This window comes from Sardina pilchardus, chromosome 20 (assembly GCF_963854185.1).
Source record: "Sardina pilchardus chromosome 20, fSarPil1.1, whole genome shotgun sequence".
NCBI classification, from domain to species: domain Eukaryota; kingdom Metazoa; phylum Chordata; class Actinopteri; order Clupeiformes; family Clupeidae; genus Sardina; species Sardina pilchardus.
The window spans coordinates 7556621-7572080 of record NC_085013.1 but is presented as its reverse complement, the minus strand read 5'-3'; the positions used below and the strand labels follow the sequence as shown (position 1 = coordinate 7572080).

The window sequence follows — 15460 nt, the reverse complement described above, 5'->3', positions numbered from 1 at the left end:
TATGATTGAGAAACACCGCTCTAGGGGCCGTTGAGATGATGAGGCACTTTTACTGCCAAAGCACAGTTTATGACTCGTTTTACACTACGTCTGAGCCAAGAGAACATGCTGTTGGAGGCAGATACAGCTAAGGATATTGCACTGAGGTAACTTTCAGGTCAGTCAAATGTCGACGTGTTCCTAGGCTATTTTTACAGTCTGTGAGAAACCGCGGAGGACCGCTGTCTGACCTCGGAGCTCTCGTCTCGCTCGTCGATGAGCTTGCGCAGGTGGAAGGCCATGGTGCGGGATAGTGGGTCTAGCTCCTCCATGGGCAGCTCGGCCACCTCCAGCCACTGCAAGTCCAGAACATTCTCTTGGTTGTGCGTCACCTGAGGGCAGAGACATAAAAAAAAAAAGGTGTGTGTGTCAACCGGATGACCACAGTAAGCTCAGTCGCATGGTGTTTTAAGATCACGTGGGTAGTAGCAGGTTAATCTAAACAGGAAGTAGTTCAGAAAAAACATGGACCCAGAGAGAGACAAGCTGTATCTGCAAAGCTTAAGCTGCATGAGAGCTTGACTACGGCACCTGTGAAGTGGAGACCTAGCTCATTAGTGTGTGCATCCAGTTATGGAGGGACACACCTGCTCTACCTGAGAAACACCTGTTCCTCTTGAGAACCCACCTCCTGAATGTGTGAGACGATGGTCGCCTGCGTCTCGATGTCCAGCAGCTTGATCTTCTCAATGATCTCCTCCTTCCTCTCACACTGCACAGAAGAAGAAAAAAGAGAGTGAATGAACGAACGAAAGAAAGAAAGAATGAAAGAAAGAAAGAAAGAAAGAAAGAAAGAAAGAAAGAGGTGGAGGGTGGGAATTAACAGCTGACTTAGAGGCTACTGAGGCCCTACAAAGGCCCTCTGCTGCGTGAGAAGATTATATACGTACATACACACAGACACACACACACACACACACACACACACACACACACACAGAGTGTGTCTCATGCCTAGGCCCCAGGCGTGAGCTGTAATGACGCTGATCAGGAGGGATGAGGGGCAGATGAAAGGATGAAAGGGACTAGGGAGAGGCCTGCGCTCCTCAGACGTCTGCACCGGAAACAAGAGGGGATCCCACGTTCTTTTCCAACAAACGAGGGGCAAAGAAAGATAGCGTGAGAGAGGATAAGAAAGTGTGTGTGAGCATGAGTGTGTGGGGGGAGGCGTGGGGTCAGTGCGTGAGAGGGAGCAAGAGAAAGAGAGATGGAGAAAGGGGGAGCAAAAGAGAAAAAGAGAGAAAAAGTGAGAGAGCAAAAAAGAAGGAGAGAGAATAAGAGGATAAAGTGCTTGGTTTCCTCTGCATTCAGTGTGAGTACACAGCGCGGGGGCGCTGGCAGCTTGACAGGGTTGTTACAGAGAACAGCCCATGGCAGCACGGAGAGAGATAGGGAGAGGGAGAGAGAAAGATCAGTTTCCCCTTTCTCTTTGTGCAGATCCTCATCTCCTGCCAGGCAAACAGGAAAAACCAGCACCCAAGGTGAGAGATGGCAGGAAAGAGAAGGGGAGAGAGAGAGAGAGAGAGAGAGAGAGAGAGAGAGAGAGAAATGAAAAGTGATCAAGTGAGGTGAGCAGAGAGGGAGGGATGGAGAAGAGAAGAGAAGAGAGAAAAACAAAGAGAGGTACGTCTGAAATGGTAATGTTTAGAGAGGCCAATTGGTGTGTTTTGCCTCTGGTGTCTAAATTGCAGTGTTTTGAAAAGGAAGAAGAGATGTGTTCGTGTGTGTGTGTGTGTGTGTGTGTGACAGTGTGTGCAAGTGTGCGTGTTAATATGGGAGATTCGAGGATGTGCCCGGACAGGAGAGGTAGTGTCTGAGGTAATGACACTCTACCTTGGGTGGGGAAGCACTTGGCAGGCAGAGACTGTTGCCTCACACTCACACACACACACGTAAGACTAAAGCAAACATAACAATACTTTTAAGGCCTTTGGCTTACTGTTAATAATTAGATTCCACTACAAAAAGCATGGTTCTTCTCTCTCTCGCTCTCTCTCTCTCTCACACACACACACACACACACACACAAACAAGTACAAATATTACCTGTACAGCACATCCCAGAATCAAAAGCAGCATTCTCTTCACCTCCTCCATACTTTTGCCTATGAGGGCATATTAAGCAAGACATTACAAACCGTACTGTACCGTACACTTTGGCGCGCGCACACACACACACTCTTCTTCCCCCCCCCCCCCCCCCCCCCAACATAAATAAGTCATCCTGTGCAGAGCGAAATGAAACCAGGTTCGACAGCATGAATGTGAAATACCTGGAACAAGCTATAACATGACAATAACAAGCAACACAATTAACCACTTATCCTGTTTTTTTCTCAACAGACATTTTCTACTACAGCAAGTCAGGTGAAGTGCGGTTGTGTAACCTGTAGGCTATACAACTAAAATTGTTCAGTTGCAATCAGGCAGTAGTTTAGATCTGAAGTTAAAGCACAGAAAGGCATATTACGCATGACACACTATTGCCTGTGTTTCTTAATCTGTGATAATTAGCTTTTTAATGCAGTTACGTTGGAGAGGAGTCGACAATCTGCAAATTCAATCAAATTCTGTTTTTTATTTAACCTGATTGATTTTGGACCGTAGCCCAAAGCCAAAAATTGATCATGATGCCCCACCAGTTAATTCAAAATGACAGCTTCACAGAACCACCTTCACACACACACACACACACACACACACAAAAGGGTCATGTGAAAGTGACATCTAATTTCACCATCACATCAGCACATTATTCTCTGGTGATTACCATGTATCTTTTGCATGGTCAAAAGGTCAGTAAGACCCTACATACTTGGCGCGCGTGTGTGTGTGTGTTTAATATCCAGCAAAGGGCAAACAGTTGTAATAAAGACTCAGCCATTGCCCTGTCCTCTCTACAATGTCCTCTATACAGAGGAAGCAGCTTTTGTCCGGTCAGCTAAATCACATGCACACACACAGTATCCCTTTCCCAGCCCACCCATACGCGGACCCCTATTCCCAACATGCATCCAGAGATCGATCTGATAACGGCCCTGCACTAGAGGCTGGGAATGAGGAGAGCGGTGAGCAGTGCGTCCAGCGACTTGGATCACACTATTCCTCTGAACAAACTTGCACTGGCGTAGCAGACCACAGTTCTGGGAACAGCGGCTGCGCCTAGTCTACTAACACACACCATCCTGCAGATTTCAATCTCGCCGTGACAAAGGCAACACACAAAGCACCATTGGGAGGGTTTTGTTCAAGACCCGGATGGACAAGTAGGCTACTGCTAGCAGCAAATGTAAATAAACTCCATCTTATCCACTGGCTGAGAATAGCCATGACCCGCTTCCATACGGTAGGAATGATAAACAGGACAGACTGGCTTCAGTACTATCAGCACAATGGGTGCAATATGGGTCATAGGGGGGAAAAAGCGACGGCTTTACCCTATGTTTATTATTTGCAGAAATGTCTATAAACTAAACATCTCCATTATAATTAGCCTATCAGTACAGCAACACAAACACATTAGGCTGACAACATTTCCTCCAGCTGCGTGGACAGGACATGGTGTGGACAGCGGCATGACCACACCACCTCATAATCTTAACTCCGACCAGACAAGACTGTCAACACCACCCCTCAGAGATAGGGCGAGAGAGAGAGGGAGAGAGAGAGAGAGAGGGAGAGAGAGACCTCAACACTTCCACTTCCTGCCATTCCCTTTCCTGACCTTATTACAGGGTGAGGTATCCTTCATGAAGACACACTGCTAAGCACACTCTTTCTTCTGCGCACACACACACATAGGCAGGTGTCTGCGCACGTTCATAAAAACACAAAAACACAAGCTGACCAAACAGCTCTGTTTTTTTAACCAGTGTCCTGCACTGACCTGTCCCTGGCCATAAACCAAACACCAGTTTGCCTGGCATGCTGCTAAGTTCCATGCCCATCATCTCTTTCTACGTACTGAATCTGAAGTCATTTCCTGTTCCCCTAGTCAGAGCACTTACTAGTACTGTTAAAAGGAGAAAAAAATAATAAAAGACTGACGTCAAGACCAACATGACCGTTAGATAAGAACAGAGACATCAGAAGTCAGACCAAAGGTGATCTGCGGCAGGTGGCACACCTGAGAGTGGGTCCTTGGCGATGGTGAGCACGTTGGGCAGGTTCATGAGGATCAGCTGCTGGAGGCTCTCCTGTTGGGAGACAAGACAACACACAACAGACCAGGGTCAACGAGAGGTCACAGCACTGGCAGTTAGTCACAGTGATAACATGCTGGGGCTTATTTCACCACTTAAGTCAACATTTCACAGTGTATCACTGCAGTGCATACCAGAGACAACAATGTCCACGTTTTGGGGATGGAACTCTGAATGTAGTTACTAGCCAATGTTGTTAGATTGTTCCAGGGGTAACATAACATTATGATAACGTTGCCCATTTGTAACCAAAACCTCTCTCCACCATTCTGCCACACACTGGGCACTGCAGGCATGTTCACTAATGTGTCTTAACAATGCTCTGGACAGGTCTTTGGTTACCAGCTCATTACAAGCTGGCGTTTGAAAACACTGCGGTTGGATGGGCCTTGAGCTATTTAAACAGTCTATGGTCTGGGGTGGCCACGATAACGGCAGAAAGAACATCATGTAAAAGCAGCCGACGCTTGTTACCAAGACACATTACAGTGGCGTTCATGATACCAGGGGGGAGTGCACCTGGCTGAAAGGGGAAGGAAACCAGACTAACGGCGTCCTGTAAGGCAAATGTCTGTGTGTGTGTGTGTGTGTGTGTGTGTGTGTGTGTGTGTGTGTGCGTGCGTGCGCGTGTGTCGGTGGTCCTGAGCTCCAGCACAAAGGCCTCCATGGAAACATTCTACACACAGGTACATATGTGCTTGCACACGTGCACACACACAAAAAAACACACACCAAACAAGACCAGACATGTCCATGCAACCCAACCCTCGTCATTCCAAAACACACACAGGGGCAGCTCCCTGCTGAGATGTACCCACACACCCCCACGTGCTTGTTCACACACAGGAACACTTCGTACCCTTATCTCCCCCACCACTCACCATACACATGGCTACTGGGCTGCTCCATACCGTATACAAAGGGCTTCCACCCACCAACGCACATATACAAACAGTGTCTATCAGATAAGAAAATAAAGGAACGTCATACCCTATACTTATATGGCATTGCCATTACAGCTGAAATATGGGCAAGATGGATGCTCTCTCTCTCTGCCTCTGTCTCTCTCTGCACAATTACATATCATTACAACTGAAACACTGTATGGGCAAGATGGATGCTCCCTCTCTCTCTCTCCCTCTCCCTCGCTCTCTCAGACAACACACACTGCTAGCACACACACACTAGTGTGCCTTAGTGAGAGAGAATTAAGGATTTGAATCCCACTTTAAAAATGATCCTCCAAGCAAAAACTGAAATGACACATCTTTCCTTTGCAACACAAGCCGGTCATTAACCAAGTTTCCAGCTCAGTGAATTGAGCCAGTTATCGTGGAGATAGGAATTATGGGAGTCTGTCTGTCCTCTACCGTCTGTTACACACTCTGGGTTCTGACAATCAGAAGATCTAAACACACACACACACATACATACACACACACACACCGTCTCCTGTTTTGTAATACACCAAGGCTTAATTAGCTGAAAGCTCACTGGTGCTTAAAGTGATGCACACCACCGAGTGAAAAGGAGACCCAAAACACTGAGCTGTCTGCTGGCTGTCATTTACAGTATGGTGGCCTAGAGGGGCCATACAAGCCCCTCGGTTCTCCAGGGAGGGAGAACTTTAACTGGGGTGCTGGTTAAGACGTCAGCTGGGGAGTGACAGGGCTTTTGCGTAGGAGATGAGGTGTTGTCTTACACACACAGGCACATAATAGGCGAACTTGAGGACGGAAGAGATGACACCTGCGATCTCCTTACACACACTCTCCCTCTCACACACACACACCATATGCACATCTCATCGTACACTCGTACCGCATCGACTTTACACACACTGCTTTACATAATATGACTAAGCTTATACCCTTAAATGATCATAATTTGATGGAGATAGCATGCAAATTTCTCATTCTTACATATCACACACACCACACACACACACACACACACTGCGAGAGAGAGAAGCCAATAATACAGAACATAGCCAAAACATACTTTGGTCATCTGCAACCTCTCAAATTCCACATCCAATCAGGTAAAGTGCTGCAGTCAGCCAACCATGAAGGGAATCTGACCAGACGGCTGTGCATCTCAAACACACACACACACACAACTCACTGACAGAGATGACATACTGCAGGCCTGCCACAACACAGTTACACACACACACACACACACACACACACACACACGCACAATCATCACCAAACTGAGGCCTGCCGTGTGTTGGTCAACTCTACATGCTGCAACTCAATCGGCGTGCTGAAAGGGACAGACAGAAGAGCAAGTTGATCTGGACACACACACACACACACACACACACACACACACACGCTCAGGTCTTCATTATTGATGTACCTCCCATAATTACCATTTTCCACTGACCCTCATTAACCCAGGGCCTGCTGCTGCACCCAGAGAGATAGAGGCGCTGGAAAGAATGCGCCTCTGTGGTGGAAAACACCCTGGACAGGACTGGACATAGAGCGCGCAGCCTGTTGACTTTGGCTGCGGTCGGCCACCTAAGCTAATGTGGAATTATGTGCATTTGTGATAGACCCGTTTCCAAATCCTGCGGCGTTATGGCCATTCTCATTATGCCGTTTTATGACAGGAAGATATGCGTGAGGAAAATGTGTATGAGAGGCAAAGGCAGTGAGGGAGGGGAAAAAGATTATATATTGTGCTGTGTGTGTGTGTGTGTGTGTGTCTGAGGCGCTTTTAAAGAAGAGGTCTGGCATGTCGGAGAGCAGACCTCATCGCACAGATATGTAGGCCACTGGACCGCCGCCTGCCTGCCTGCCTGCCTGCCTGCCTGCCTGCCTCTCGAGCCGCTCCAGAAGCCCATTTCCTTTACTGGCTCCCAGAACAATCTGGAATCCCTAATCTGACCCTGGCACCGGCCCCCTGTGTTTTCCACTCAGCTTCCTCCATTCCCGCGGCCCTCCCGCCACGGCTCCGTGTTCTCGCCGGCCTCTGGACATGCCCACGGGCATGTGTGACGGCCCGCTGTCAACACACGATGGCTATCGACGCCAAACCGGGGAGGGGGGCCCCGCGGGCCGAACGCAAAAACACGTCGCCCGACGAAGGAGTCAAAATACATTAAAAAAAGAAAGAAGGGGGGGGGGGGAAATGTCTTTGAAAGAGGGCCTCAGTTATTAGTGCTTTTGCGTCAGTGTGGGACATGTTTTCATATCATTTCCATTGGAGATGAGGAAGGCGGAGATGGGGAGAGGGACACACACACAGGCTGGCCATTCATCTCGTGCCAAACGCTGCGGTTCTGTCTGATGGCTATCACAGCACCCTCAGCGAGAAGAAGGCTGTCTGAGGGGCTGTTTCAAGTGTGTGTGTGTGTGTATGTGTGTGTGTGTGTGTGTGTGTGTGTGTGTGTGTGTGTGTGTGTGTGTGTGTGTGTGTGTGTGTGTGTGTAAGGGGGGTTGACTGATTAGAGATTCTGTTATTCTCTGCTCTGTAGGGGGCCTTCGCAGTACGAGCTCCAAAAGAAAGTGAGAAATCAAGCAAGGAATCAGGGTAGGAAGAAACACAAGAAATAACACAAGAAAACACAGATGAACAGAGGAGATAAAAGTATAAAAGTACAGAAGAGAAAAAGAAATTGAAACAGACAGATATAGAGACTGGGAAAGAGAGAGAGAGAGAGAGAGAGAGAGAGAAGGTGGGGGGGGGGATACATGAATGATGAGTTCTGGGGGTCTTGGGGAAACTCTCTGGAATTCCCCCTCAGTCTCAACCTCAACTTCAGGCTGACAAGGGAGGCAGGGTTCACTGCAGACCTGCCAATCAAATCAGTCCCCTGCTAAGCAGCCAACCACAGCACTCCTGAGAGAAGTAGACACGCCTACATCCACAGCCACACTCTCCTGTGGCCCTGGGAAAAGCCAGCACCCCACTATTAAAAACAGCCAGTGGCCTTCAAAAAATAAACACACACACATAAACACACTCACACACACACACTAAAAACTAACTAGACCTTCACTGCCTTCCTCTCTCTATATGCTCTTCCTCACACACTCTCACTCACACACTCACACAAACACACAAACACAGAAACATGCATACACACTTGAGCGTGCGAGGCTCTACATTTTTGTGTATGTCTCTCTGTATCCCTGTCTGGAGACCTCCATTCATACCTGCAGGCCTGCCTCTCAGGCTGGTCTCATCCTTAATTCCCTTTATGGCAGGGCGGCCCAGAGAGCGCCAAGCCCCAAGCCCACAATGGCGCTGCAGTCCGGGGGCAGCGGGGTGGCTTATCACGGGCCAGACACACCCAGAGCCATTCTCTCAGCCGCTCAATAGAGGCCCCTCTCTGGAGCCCTCCGCACCCATTGTGCCACCGCAGGGAGCACCCTGGAGAGGGTGAGAGGAGGAAGAGGGGAGAGAGGGAGAGAGAGAGAGAGAGAGAGAGAGAGAGGGAGAGAGGGAGAGAGGGAGAGAGAGAGAGAGGGAGAGGGAGAGAGGGAGAGAGAGAGAGAGAGAAAGAGAGAAAGAAAGAGGGAGAGGAGAAGGAAAGGGCGTGCTAAAAAAAGGTTGAGGTATCAAAGCAATGGAGGAGAGAGGTTCTTAGAATGCAGAGACAGAAGATGAGAAAAGCAAGCAGCACAAAAGGAAAGACTCTGGGGTAAGGAGAAGGAGAGAGAGAGAGAGACAGAGAGAGAGAGAGAGAGAGAGAGAGAGAGAGCATTGTGCATCACAGGGAATCCACTGGAGGAGGAGCTATGAGGAGAGGAGACATGATGGAGAGGAGAGAGGGAGAAGACAGACAAGAGGAAGACAGAAAAGAGTAGTAAAAAAACAGAGATGGGGCAGACAGAGAGCAAAGAATGAATTGAGCTGAGGGGAAAGAGAGAGAGAGAGATGGGATGATGGAGAGAACTCAAAGAGGAGAGGATGACGAGGGAGGAGAAGAGGAAATGCTGAAGAGAGAGGCATTATAAAGGACAAGAAAGCAGATGAAGAGAGGTTTGGAGAGGAGATGAGATGAGAGGAGTAGAGATGAGATGAGGGCAGGGGGTGTGGGAGACACTCCCACTCACAAGAGAACACTACTCCTGTGGGAGGGTCTCTCCGGAGCTTCTGATTGGCTTCTGGAGAGGAGCACTCAGGGGCGACAAGCGCAGCAGCACAGAGGTGTCTGGCTGGCTCCTACTCCACACCTCCCTGGAGTGGCACTGGCGCTGGTGCACACACACACACACACACACACACACACACACATTGATTGTATGCCTGGTTGTGTGTGTGTGTGACACAACCAGGCATACGATCACCCACCTCCTCACTCGCAGTCTCAGGGATGAGGGAGTCTGATCCATAGTGCATCCACAGACCCCACTACACACACACACACACACACAGTCACCCAGGAGAGGGATAACAAGCACTCAGAGACGTCTCATCTTCAACACCTGCACCTGCTCCTGTGTGTGTGTGTGTGTGTGTGTGTGTGTGTGTGTGTGTGTGTGTGTGTGTGTGTGTGTGTGTGTGTGTGTGTGTGTGTGTGTGTGTGTGTGTGTGTGTGTGTGTGTGTGTGTGTGTGTGTGTGAGAGAGTTCAAGTCATGCAGACAGAAGATCATCAAGGGAAAAGGGATAGGTGCATAATGAGCTTGTGTGTATGTGCACAAGAACCTGCAATGCAACCAGTGAAGTACGGCACCAACAACGGCCAAATTGTGGGATTTTACCGCCAGATTAAAATTCGCCTTTATACTGCCAGATGTAATCTGGAGAAAATACAATACACTGCTATTCAAAAACTGCCAGAAATTAAACTACAAAATAAAGTGTTCTCACACAAGATTACACAAGAACACTGTGAAGGGCCATTACAGTCAGTCTTGGTGGAGAGAAAAACTCAGTAATCCCAAAAAAGGAGTGTAGAGTGAAGTAATGAGAGAGGAATTTTATAAGAATAAAAGCAAAGCTCAAGGATGTGGGCCAGGTTCATTTAAATGCACTGGGAGCATTTTACTGGGAGAGAGGGAGAGAGGGAGGGAGGGAGGGAGGGAAAGAGGGAGAGAGGGAACAAAAGAGAGGAAGAAAGACAGAAAAAGAGAGTGTTTGAAGGTTTCACTGATGAGAGCTTAAACTGGTGGAGCAGTTGGCATTCTGTGCATGGTTTCCACTCTGACCCATATAATCACTGCACCCACAGCTACACACACACACATACACACAGCAGGCCTCCGAAATGCTGATCAATACCAATCCCACACTGACCGACCCACCAGGCAAAAAAGACCACACTGGTGGGTGCTGCACATATGTCATTCACCACAACTCTCGGTGTGTGTGTGTGTGTGTGTGTGTGTGTGTGTGTCCATTCGTCCCAGTGTTTGTGGCCCAGTTCTCCTCGCAGTCAATGACCTACTGCACGGAGTATGGCTGTCCAGGCAAAGACCTGTGCCTATGAATAGCCAATAGTTAGGGATGCAACGGTACAGTTTTGCCACGGTTCGGTTTGTATCACGGTTTTTGGGCCACGGTAACGGTTCGGTTTCAATATATCAATATTATCTTGGCTCTAGCATACAGGAGGTTATATTTGCCTTTTCTATTTCAAATCAACAATGTGCTTCTACTTACACTTGCAGAGAAAATATTAAATGCATAGCCAGACACAGATGAAGCAGAATCACAAAAATGTATTATAAGAAAAGAACACCATCATTGCCTTCTGTCATAAACAGGCAATATTATCCATAGTGAAGTGCAGCATAAAGTAATGTGTAATTATGTATTTATTATACCACTGCTTGGTCAAATTTCCTATTGTGGTGCGCTATTTGAAACGTGCATTATTTTTCTATATACCGCACGGCTATGATGTAGTTCCCTTCTTTTGGGCTTATTACACTTGAATATTAATTCGCCAATGTGAATGTAACGGTAAAAACAGCAATGTTGCATCTAAGACAGAGGCAATATAAATGAAAATGATAGTAGCAGTGGTATAAGCGGATATCAACTCCGCGCCCTGTGCGTTTCTAGGAAAATAATGCACTTAACGAAGTGTCCGCCTGCGGCGTCGGGTCCTTATTACCACTTCGAACGTGCATTATTTTCCTATAAACGCACGGCGCGTCATTGATTATCCCTTACCTGTTAACATACAGCCCTTTTGTAATATTAAGTAGGTTGCATAAAATGTAAACTTTAAAAGTCACTTTCAACTTATCTCTTACACACTTCGTACAGTTCAGGAATCTTACTGCTGAAATGCGTGCCGGAGGGGATATTGAAGCGATGATCGAGAACATTTATCATGTAGCGAACTCCCATACCCGGCAGGGCATCATGTCTTTTCCTATGAACACGCCAATCGCATTCGTTATGTCTTTGTGTTTTTGGGAATTATAGGAATATTGTTGCCGAAAGGCTGCAGCAATGGATGGTTGGGTTTTCGATGGCAAACTAGCTCTCCGTGCTGCTCCACTAAGGTTACAGCCGGGTGATGGTGGCGCAAATGGGCCGACATGTTGGATGTGTTACCTTTAGTAGGTGATCGTTGTGAAGCAGTGCTTGCACACTGTGCTTTGTTTACTGACGGTCTTTTTGACTTGTTCGTAGGCTACTTCGAATGTCGCCATGATCGTGCAGCCGCCGGTAAAGTTTGTTTCTTCTCACATGACTCCTTCATTTGCATTTCAACGTGCCTATTGGGTCTTGGGAAATTCAGTAAAATTCTGATTGGTTGTTGCAAGGTTGACGAGAGGCAAGCTGAACAGTCAGAGAAAACTCATCCCCCGGGTCCTAAGCACTCCTTACTATCGCTCCCAGGCTACGCGCGTGCAATAACCTTGTATTAAATAAAAAGTTTAATGTCGCGTATACCGAAATATTGCGGTTTAGGTGAGTCTATTGAACCGAACAGGCCAAACCGAACGGTTCAATAAATTATTGAAAACCGTTGCATCCCTAATAGCCATGCACAGGAAACAGCTCCACAAAGACAACAGAGCCATGGCCCTCCAAAAACACCCTCAGACAGACCAAACACCAGCAGCGTCCGAGATTTATAGATGAAGCACCGGGAGGGAGAGAGAGAGAGAGAGAGAAGTTGAAAATAGATAAAAAACGAGAGGAACATGAAAGGAATGACAAAAGTTGAGAAAAGAGAGGATTTGGAGAGCGAGAGAAAAAAGGGAGAGGAAGAATCAAAGCTGAATGAGTGAGTGTGTGTGTGTGTGTGTGTGTGTGTGTGTGTGTGTGTGTGTGTGTGTGTGTGTGTGTGTGTGTGTGTGTGTGTGTGTGTGTGTGTGTGTGTGTGTAAACAACTCGTGCAAACAGCAGATGAAGGCAGTGGTGAACGTGAAGGCCAGGTAAACACTGGCAGGTGCACCAAGCCAAGGGTCGACACGTGATCCCGCAGACAGGCGGCCTCTCGCCACTTCCTGTCACATGACCTCCCAGTGAAACAACCCCCACCACATGCGCACGCACACACACACACACCTGACTTTGCATGGCTTTCGTCTTGTTTTCTGTGGCATGGCCGCAGTGTTGCCTCATGGTTTGGACAATAGCCCAGATTAAGCTGAATGATAAAAAGGTGATTTATCAGCATTATCAGCAGCAGTTTCTCATTTCTTGGAACTGTGAATGTGTGTGTGTGTGTGTGTGTGTGTGTGTGTGTGTGGAGTCTGTCAGCCTCTCCTCGACCCATATTTACACCTGGCGGGGCGGTAAGAAGTGAGCCAAAACTAATAGCCGCGGGGTCTTTTCCGCGAGCGATTTTCATATTTGTTTACGCTTTAGTGGAGCAAGCACAAAAGCAAACAGCTCATCTCAGGGGTGCGTGTGAAGGGTCCAAAGTCTGGAGTCCACCTAAGAACCTGATTGGTCTCTGCCAAAAGATGGGTGGAGTCGGTGAGAGAGAGGGAGAAGAGAAAAGTGATTCACTCACTGCACACACAGGAAAAGAGCAACGGTGACTTACACTGTTCTGTAAAGCCACAAACCATCCTCTGTGTGTGTGTGTGTGTGTGTGTGTGTGTGTGTGTGTGTGTGTGTGTGTGTGTGCGTGTGTAAGTGTGAGTGTGTGTGTGTGTGTGTGTGTGTGTGTGTGTGTGTGTGTGTGTGTGTGTGTGTGTGTGTGTGTGTGTGGAAGTGTGAGTGTGTGTGGAAGTGTGAGTGTGTGTGTGTGAGTGTGTGTGTATGTGTATGTAAGTGTGAGTGAGTGTGTGTGTGTGTGTGTCTGTGTGTGACCTTTCTGGACTGACGCACTCCATTCAACAAATCTAAAGCACCAGTGGGCCAGAGAAAGAAAGAGAGTGTGTGTGTGTGTGTGTGTGTGTGTGTGTGTGAGAGAGAGAGATTCCCGACTCCCTGGTAACCCTCTTTTCTCCTTAACTAACCGCAACTAACAGCAGCTCTCCCTCCCCTGCCTCTCCCCTCCAAAACAAAAGGGGCAACAGAAAGCAGAGAGAGAGAAAGAAACAGAGAGACAGAGAACTCCCACCCAGCTGAGCGCTCACACGGTCAGCAGGCCACCTCGAGGGGGTCAAGCTCCAGCTGACCAGAAGGACTGGACCTAGTGGAGAGCTCATTATAGGTACAGTACGCCCATCCTCTAGTCTGGAACGCTTATTCGATGATAAAGATTAAAAAGTTATGTCATGTCATAACGGACTCATATCTCGAAATCAGGTATTTTCCCCACAGTCTCAAATTCAGAGAAGAGTCTTTCATGACTAGGAATACCCAGAAAAGAGCGGAGGAAGCACTTATAATCTCATGTGCTATTTCATGACAAGATGGCACTGCACCGAGACTGACTACTAATGATGGGGATTCCGGCTCTTTTTAGTGAGCCAGACCTTTCGGCTCGCAAACGGCTCTTTATTTGGTATCACTTCTGGCTTCTAGAACCCAACCAAATTAAGCAAACCTTTGAGCTATGATTAGCCTCGCCCCCTTATAGGGTTGGGTCTGCCTCTGTATGTGTATGTGTGTGTGTGTGTGTACGCCCACTCACTTGACAATTTCCGATTAAGGTAGAGGGTGTCTTTGAATGTCTTGGCCCTTCTACATGCTCTACGCTTTGAATTAACTACCAAACTATTCCAACTTCAACATTTGAGATGGGAGCAAAGGTCTGAAAACACCTGGCTGCTCTTATTGGTCGGCCATGGCCATCTCTTACATGTATTATTAGATATTATTAGATATTTTATACAAAACCTTTCATTTGAAAGAATCAGAATTTGAAACGTGCATCTGGACTGAGATCGTATTACAGTAATGCTAAAAGCATTTTAAACCGAAAACAGAACAGTGTGGATATAGTGGATGTAGCCTCGGTGCTCATCCTCTCCTCAGGGGACTTGTATTCCAAAAGCTGGCTGCACCCACTCAACGCTAGCCAGCTAGCTAGCTAGCTAGCTAGCTAGCACCAGGGCTCCAGCTTAGCTCCTCTCCAGTCAGAAACAGATGCTGGCAGAGAGGGCTCAGACCACGATAGAGTGGGCCAGAGAGCGCCGGAGCAGCATGGGGCCCCAATAGCCTTCAAAAGCCCTCGGAGACCATTAGCCGCGTTAGCCATTAGCGACGTCAGGCCCAGACAAAAGGGGTGAGATCAGCGGTGCCGACAACCTCACACACACACACACACACACACACTTGGGCGCAGCGTGGCACCGCACAAAAACACACACATTAACACATGCTCGCCAACACACACACACACACACACACAAACAATCCCTTGATGCATATGTATTCAATCAGAAGCACCAGATTCTAAAATAGCCTGGGCCTTTAAGTATACCCATGAGAGCCACACCAAAAACATAGGCCAACCCTTAAAACACACACCACACACACATACACACACACACACACACACACACACACACACACAAAGGTTTGCTGCACCACAACAAAGCACAGCCTGGAGCTACAGCGGGAAGAGACAGCTGTGTGGTGTTGGTTCGAAGTTAACGGCACTTCGCTGCAAAATAAACACCTGCATGAGATAAAGCACAGCTTTCAATGGAAAAGAGCGTCTTTTGTTTTAAAGAAATATACTGCCATCGATCAGACCATTGCAGGACTACACTCCCTAAAATTGTCAACACACCCTCTGGTAACAGTGAGTCATTGTATTAAAGCATTTAGGCCCAATGTTTTACACAACACAAGGCACAGTGACATGTCTTGTAAAATATAAAGTTTGGCCCCG

At 47.7% G+C, this 15460-nt stretch overlaps 1 protein-coding gene across 3 annotated transcripts in view; it reads right to left on the bottom strand.

Annotated features, from left to right (window-relative positions):
* Nucleotides 1-15460, bottom strand: part of ccdc88c (coiled-coil domain containing 88C) — a 60222-nt gene that overhangs the window by 31516 nt on the left and 13246 nt on the right. For 2 of the 3 annotated variants that reach the window (XM_062523651.1, XM_062523653.1), the window contains exons 4-7: nt 4166-4235; nt 2086-2144; nt 668-751; nt 231-371 (exon numbers count right to left, since the gene is read on the bottom strand). In XM_062523651.1, coding sequence (XP_062379635.1) covers nt 231-371; nt 668-751; nt 2086-2144; nt 4166-4235 — 354 coding nt within the window. Of the gene's footprint in view, nt 1-230; nt 372-667; nt 752-2085; nt 2145-4165; nt 4236-8410; nt 8554-15460 lie in introns of those variants that run through there. The other variant, XM_062523654.1, reaches the window with a different exon arrangement.